At 44.4% G+C, this 7,299-nt stretch overlaps 1 protein-coding gene across 1 annotated transcript; it reads left to right on the forward strand.

The window, feature by feature from the left end:
- The first annotated feature begins 313 nt into the window (after positions 1 to 313).
- Positions 314 to 4,726, forward strand: LOC131270583 (helicase POLQ-like). Its single transcript, XM_058272443.1, has 5 exons — positions 314 to 665; positions 750 to 3,361; positions 4,002 to 4,385; positions 4,447 to 4,581; positions 4,655 to 4,726. Exons 1-5 carry the CDS (start codon positions 314 to 316, stop codon positions 4,724 to 4,726), a joined length of 3,555 nt encoding a protein of 1,184 aa, XP_058128426.1.
- The last annotated feature ends 2,573 nt before the right edge of the window (positions 4,727 to 7,299 follow it).

The following is a 7,299-nucleotide window of genomic DNA, read 5'->3' on the forward strand; positions in this document are numbered from 1 at the left end:
ATGTTCGTTCGCAAAATGATTAACGCAACAACCCGAAATAACTGTGCTTGCATATAATTTCCGTTCAATCCGAATTTATTATTATCCCCAAAAAGAAATCACACGCATTGTCAATGCGACACATCCGATTCATGATTGTCAAATAAACACAGAGCACACCCCTTCCTCTTCACTCGTTGGGGAACTGTAAGTTTGTCAATTTCCTAAGCAGGTGCAAATTGTTATGACGTCATGAAAATTCAGTGAAAAATAAATACAACATCGTTTTGATTAAAGCTTCACATTACTTCAAATTAAAAACAGTACGCCAGCCATGTCAGGAAATCGAAGTTCCCGCGGTCGACAGAAGTTTCCCACAACGGCGAAGAAATGCTTGATTTCACCGAATCAACGTTCGGCAGCCAGGGGCGTAGCTCCAGCAGCGCCGGCAGCAAACCCGGTTGATTTCCGAGCAGCGGACACAGCATCTACCAGCAAACCCAAAGATGACTTAAGTACGAAACTTTTGGAGCTAGATAACACGTTGCTGAACGCGGTCGATTTGGCCAGCATCGAGAAAAAAGTCAAGCGTTCGATGCCGCGTACCTCATGGGGCGGAAATATGACACGCGCCGCAGCCGATCAACCGATCACGCCGTTTCGAAAACGTTCCAAATCAGTTGGAGGTAGGTGAACGGTTTATACGAGTGACAATAACGTAGGATTTAAGATACTATTTACTTTATTTCAAAACTGTTTTCCTGTAACAGCCATTGAAAGAAGGCTTATGGCAAGTCCTCCGAAACTGCAAAAATCAGCTGTAAGTAGTCGAAAGATTTATGTGCTTAAAATGAACATGGACGGTAGCGAGGTGCGCGACGGAGGGAGGGACAGTGGCTGTAATGAAAATCTTACATCAAATCGGTCAAACGTTGCAAACGAGGAAACTCCTCCGGTTCGTCCTCTGTGGTCTGGGGTGGAAGATGACGATGCTGAAATGCTACCATGTGGACAGGTACCGATCGCCAGCCATGATCAACTTGACACGGACGAAATAATCAAGGCTAAACTGAAACGGATCGGGTCCACCAAACCAGTAACGCACGTCGGTGATATGCTGCGAGAGAGTAACGGGTTCGAGGTGTACACAAACCAGGACATCTGTTCGCAGTACATGCGGCAAGACGAGTCCCTCGCTGATGAGGGGGTGGAGCGAATCGTCGCGATCGGTGCATCACAAATAGGTCATCCGGAGCGTCCGTCACATTTCCAGCAGGTAGCCGCTGAAGCCGAACGTACCTTTGAGCTGCAGAAGGTGAGCGAAGCGTTGCGGATTTTTGAAATCTGTGACCATACGCTGCACGACATGACCAACATTGAGCCGATGGCGAATGCGATAGGCGAGGGAAGCTCGCGAATGAGGACCAGCAACTCGACCATAGCGGCCATCAATCGTGATGAGCGAATTTCAGATCAGACTACAAAGCCAAAGTTCACCGTACCCCACGTATCGTCGCTTTTTCTCGAGAAGGGTCCGTTCTTTGGGCTACCGAACAACGTTCGGCGAATGCTGCGAGACTTTCGTGGTATTGGCGAGCTGTACGATTGGCAGCAGGAGTGTCTGGACTTGCCGGCGATCGACGAGAGACGTAATTTGATCTACGCACTGCCAACGAGCGGTGGAAAGACACTGGTGGCAGAGATTCTTATGCTACGGGAGATTATTTGCCGCCTGCGGAACGTCATGTTCGTCGTACCGTACGTTTCATCCGCTCAGGAGAAGCTGATCGCGCTCACTCCGTTCTCGATCGAGCTGCAGTTTTTATTGGAGGAGTACACCGGTGGTAGGGGACAATGTCCGCCGCACAAACGGCACAGAAAAAACACGATCTTTGTTTGTACGATCGAAAAATCGCTCATCCTCATGAACTCTCTCATCGAGGTAGGTCGCGCGGACGAGATCGGGCTGATCGTGATCGACGAACTGCATATGATTGGAGAGCAGCGACACGGGGGCACTCTGGAGATGTTGATCACCAAGGTGCAGTCGCTACAAGCCGGAATTCAGATCGTAGGAATGAGTGCTTCTATCGGAAACTTGGGTGAATTGGCCCGTTTCATGCTAGCCGACGTTTACTGTCGCGAAAATCGGCCGGTGGAGTTGAAGGAATACATCAAGTGGGGGGAAGATCTGTTCGAGGTTCGCAGCCAAGCCGAACGCATATTTGATGTGTTAGGAGAAAAGCGAAAGTTAGAGTTTAACTACGGTGAGGAACTGCGGCGGATCGACGTGGACCATGTGATTGGTCTGATCATGGAAGTAATCCCCAAGAGTTCGTGTTTGGTGTTTTGTCCTACCAGAAACAGGTGTGAAAGTTTGTGCGCCATGCTAGCGGCCAACTTGCCGGATTCATTTGCCCAGCACCGGGCAGAGGAAAAAGCGCAGATTATAAAGTCTCTCCAGGATGACGGGTCCGTTGCACCAATCCTTCCGCATTCGTTTCGTGTCGGGGTCGCGTACCATCACGGTAGGTTAACGCAGGACGAGCGACGTATGATCGAGGATGCATTCCGGGCCGGCATCCTTTCGGTGATCGTGTGCACTTCCACTCTGGCCGCCAGTGTGAATCTTTCGGCAAAACGTGTAATAATCTGCTCTCCCTACATTGGGAGCGATTTTTTTACGCTAAGTCGCTACAAACAAATGGTTGGCCACGCAGGGCGTGCGGGTAAACGCGACACCGGCGATTCCATACTTATTTCCGCTATACGCGATATTCCGCAAATTTGCGAGATGTTCTGCTCACCACTGGACTTCGCCGAGTCGGCGCTCTTGGAAGACGAAGGAGCCTGCTTGAAATCGCTCGTACTCGGCTCGATCGGGCTCGGTCTTTGTAAGACACGGAATGCGCTTCAAGCGATGGTTGGAAGCACGCTGCTAGCGCAGCAAGCGAAGCGACGCGAAATCGATCTCGAGGCCATCACCGATGAAACGATCGTGCAGCTGTATCAGGGCAATGCGATAAAGGCAACGCACGATAGCTGTCTGCGCAATCCCACGAACATGGTTGTACAAATCAGTGCCGCAGATGGACGATCGGAGGAAGCGGTAGGACAGGCGTTCGTTCGAGTACACAAGACACCTTCCCGTCCGGGTAAGGTTTTCAAAACGATCGATCGAACGAGCCCGCTGGAAGTGATCAACCTTGGCAAGGCGGCCATCCGAGCCGGGTTCGACATAGAGCGAGCGGTCCGGTTCTACAACGAGATGCAGGAACTAGGCAAACGACTGTGTGTGCTCGATGAGTTCGATCTGCTTTTCCTCATTCTGCTTGAGGACGGATTGGAAGTATATTTCAAAATTGAGGATTTGATCATTCTGGTAAGTACCCCTTTGTTAACGATAGCAAGTATTGTTTCTTAAACGTTAAGTGTTAAACACCGCAAGTTGAACCACAAACAACCGTGAAATATATTTGTATCCTATTTGTTTTATTTGTATGTATTTGTTATCTGAAACTTATCTTTTTCATAGCTCCATAGTGCGAACCACGCTAAAGCATTTGTTTGAAAAGCACTCAAATACCATTTGTTTTGTTCTTGTATCGTTTTTTCAAAATCGAGTAGTGATGGATGAAGTAATTATTGATGAAATTTTAGAAATGCTTTTTCTAAGAGCGAATCATGGAAGACTGTCTTCTAGTTTGTTCTTGTCTTTTCTATATCTTCCTCAACATATTTTTTTAAAAATAACTATAAAAAAATCTTAAGCTTCAGTTCAGCAAGATGGAAGGATTAAAGTAACTATAATTTCATCATATCCGACTTTCACGTAGCTTTGCAAGAAAAATTGTAAACGTTGAAGTGTAGTGGTTGGACATCAAAAGAATAAACGAGTTTTCAAGTATAGAGGCAATCGTAAAAATGGATTAGTACGGTGATAAGGATGTGCCCTTGATATTAAGCATTAAAAAGAGGTTCAATTCTAAAAGATTATTAACTGACTAAAATACTTTTTTCAGACCAGTAAACTCTCGGATGCACTGCGGAAAATCGCCGCAAGGTACAACATCAGTCAAGTGGTTATAGAGAAAATTCTAAAGCGCCGCACTGTACCCGACGAGACAATATTCCTAATGCAGCGTTTCTTCCGTGTGCTAATCGTACACGACCTTTGGAGCCAAACGGATCTCCAGGAAGTTGCCCTCAAGTACCGCGTGAGCGCGGGGGCGATTCAGACGCTAATGACCGCCGCCGCTGGGACAGCGCACAGTTTGCTGCGGATGTGCGAGGAAATCCCGGAACTGTGGGTGTTCCAGCACCTGCTGACGGGCATGACCAAACGATTGACGCACTACTGTAAGCTCGAGCTGATGCCACTGATGGAGCTGCCATCGATGAAGCAGGTAAGTTGCGATCTCGCGGCATTCGCGTGTGGCAAAATTATAATCGTTGTTTTTTTTTCAGGGCCGTGCCAAACAGTTGTACCGGGCGGGGTACACGACGCTCGGCTCCTTAGCCCGTGCCAAATCGAAGGAGCTGGTAGAAACCATCGAATACATGAACTACAGGACGGCGAACCAATTGATACTGAGCGCGAAGGTAATGCATGCATGCAGTTGAGGCTGCTTCCACATTTTTCCATTACTACATTACAACTTGTTGTTACTTTTAGGCGAAACTTATGGAACAAGTTGATGTCCTACGCGAACAGGCCGAAGAGTATCTCTCGCAGATGAATCGTTGAACTTGTTTTGCTGATCATTGTGGTGGTAAGGAATACCATATAGCCACTCACCAACTCGCATCAGTTAGCTGTAAGAAGATAAAATGGACATAACGAAGGCTGAACTTATTACTTATTGCCAAAACGGAAGCAAACGAGATCTCTTGTTGTTGAATTAAGTGTGTTGCTTCATGTTTTCTTGAGATGAATTAACTATTTTTTACTAGAAAGACTTTTTCTTTGCATTTTCTGGTCAAAAATTTCGATTTGATGTTTTCTCAATTCTATCAAATAAAAGAATGTAAAGTCAGAACGAGGCAGTTGATTTTTTTCGGTATATTTATTAATTTTTTGGTCGAAATTCAACGTACATTTCCTTATCGCATGATGTTCCGAAATAAATGTGTGCCAGTTGCAATTGAACCGATATATTGGTAGTTTTCTCGAACATAAACTCCATCAGCATATTGTAGAAGATCATTTTAACCTCCATGAGGACGCAGCGGTTTTCAATACGAATACTGGGTCGGATTCAAAAGGATGAAACGTGCAAGGGTAAATTTTATCGTAATTTTGCGGACTGAACCGATCTGGATCGAACTTTGCGGGGTTGAAGTAGCACTGTGGGTGGTGGTGGAGGCTTGCGATTTGAAAAATACACAACTGTGTCCTTTTCAATGGTGAGTTTTAGACATTTTCTAACGTCCACCACGTTGTCCTATGCGCACGCGAGCCAGCAGTATTTTTGCTAACAAAGATGTCAATGTTTTGGGTTAGTTTTCCAAAAAAAATTTAAAAAAAAAGCGGATTAAACAGTCGACCCGAATTTAAGATACTTGCATTTTGTTGGAAAAAATCCTCAAACGGAAGAATCTAGGTAAGAAAAAAAAGGTGCAGTCAAGGTTAGAAACAAAAATGATACGCAGGTATGTATTTCTGCATGATTCATGGCAACGGGTACAAACGAAAAATATTTTAATTATAATATTGGCGGTCAGGTATAAAGTTAAACGTAGAGGACGACCGGTTTTCGACATGTTTCCAGAGATTCGGGTACGTTTGAGACCCATCAGTACGCGTGGCGTGCTTTAGTAAAAATGTTTCAAAATAATCATCAATCCTTTATTCTTTTTTTAAAGCACCGCTTTATTATAAGGCACGAAATAAATCAAATCCGATACGTATTTGCGTCTTTCTTTAGATAATTCCGAAGTGTAACGTTAAAAGACGCAACTTTATTTTATGGAAGCATTATGCAAAGAGTGCAGGTTGTCGGTTATATGACTGAATGACCAATCTTTAAATGCATATTCTACTTTCAACGGAACATATGAGCAGACCGATAAGAAATAGCGTCTTCTCGAAGAATTTTAATAAGATTGCCGTACAAAAACGCAACTATAATTATTTGGAAGAATTTTGGTAAGATGGCAAGAAGTTGGTCATATGGCTAAATGACCTTTCTTTAAAAGCATATTTATACCATCACACTTCTTTTAACGGGTAATACAAGCAGACCAATGAGAAAAATCGGCTTCCAATTGAATAAGTTTGCCGGAAAAATATGCAATTATAATTGATGGAAGCATTACGGTCAAAACACTGGAGGGAGATAGCACTCCGTGGTGGTTATTGTCACTCGTATAAATCGATCACCTACCTCCAACTGATTTGGAACGTTTTCGAAACGGTGTGATCGGTTGATCGGCTGCGCCGCCCCATGAGGTACGCGGCTTCGAACGTTTGACTTTTTTCTCGATGCTGGCCAAATTGACCGCGTTCAGCAACGTGTTATCTAGCTCCAACAGTTTCGTACTTAAGTCATCTATAGGTTTGCTGGTACATGCTGTGACCGGTGCTCGAAAATCCACCGTGTTTGCTGCCGGCGCTGCTGGAGCTACGCCCCTGGGTGCCGAACGTTGATTCGATGAAATCAAGCATTTCCTCGCCGTTGTGGGAAACTTCTGTCGACCGCGGGAACTTCAATTTCCTGACATGGCTGGCAAACTGTTTTTTATGTAAAGTAATGAGAAGCTTTAATCAAAACAAAGTTGCATTTATTTTTCACTGTATTTTAATGTCGTCATAACAATCTGCACCTGCTTAGGAAATTGACAAACTTACAATTCCCCAACGAGTGAAGAGGAAGAGATGTGCTCTGTGTTTATTTGACAATCATGAATCGGATGTGTCGCATTGACAATGCGTGTGATTTCTTTTTGGGGATAATAATAAATTCGGATTGAACGGAAATTATATGCAAGCACAGTTATTTCGGGTTGTTGCGTTAATCATTTTGCGAACGAACATGAAAGCTGAAAGAAAACATTTCTACCGATACACTTCATTGAAGGTCTTCCCGGTCAAAGCCGCTTATATCGTCAAATAAACAAAACCGGGAATATGTCGAGTTTTTCGCAACCAGTCCCGTATGATGATATATTTTTGGAAAGGTCAAATAGAGATGAAGAAGATTTATTTAATTTCGATTTGGTCAGATGCTGATTAAAAATTTGTTTTTAAGCGCAGAAACAAATACAAAATTAATAACCGTATGAAGTGTCCTCTTTGGCAATTGTCTTCTTCGTCAGCAT

This window comes from Anopheles coustani (assembly GCF_943734705.1).
Source record: "Anopheles coustani chromosome X unlocalized genomic scaffold, idAnoCousDA_361_x.2 X_unloc_40, whole genome shotgun sequence".
Taxonomy (NCBI): domain Eukaryota; kingdom Metazoa; phylum Arthropoda; class Insecta; order Diptera; family Culicidae; genus Anopheles; species Anopheles coustani.

Bases quoted from the DNA above. Each gene is read 5' to 3' on its own strand.
- LOC131270583 (XM_058272443.1), top strand. From the start codon at position 314: ATGTCAGGAAATCGAAGTTCCCGCGGTCGACAGAAGTTTCCCACAACG. The intron at 666-749 runs GTAGGTGAACGG...TTCCTGTAACAG, and splicing joins ACGTTCCAAATCAGTTGGAG to CCATTGAAAGAAGGCTTATG. The intron at 3,362-4,001 runs GTAAGTACCCCT...TACTTTTTTCAG, and splicing joins TTGAGGATTTGATCATTCTG to ACCAGTAAACTCTCGGATGC.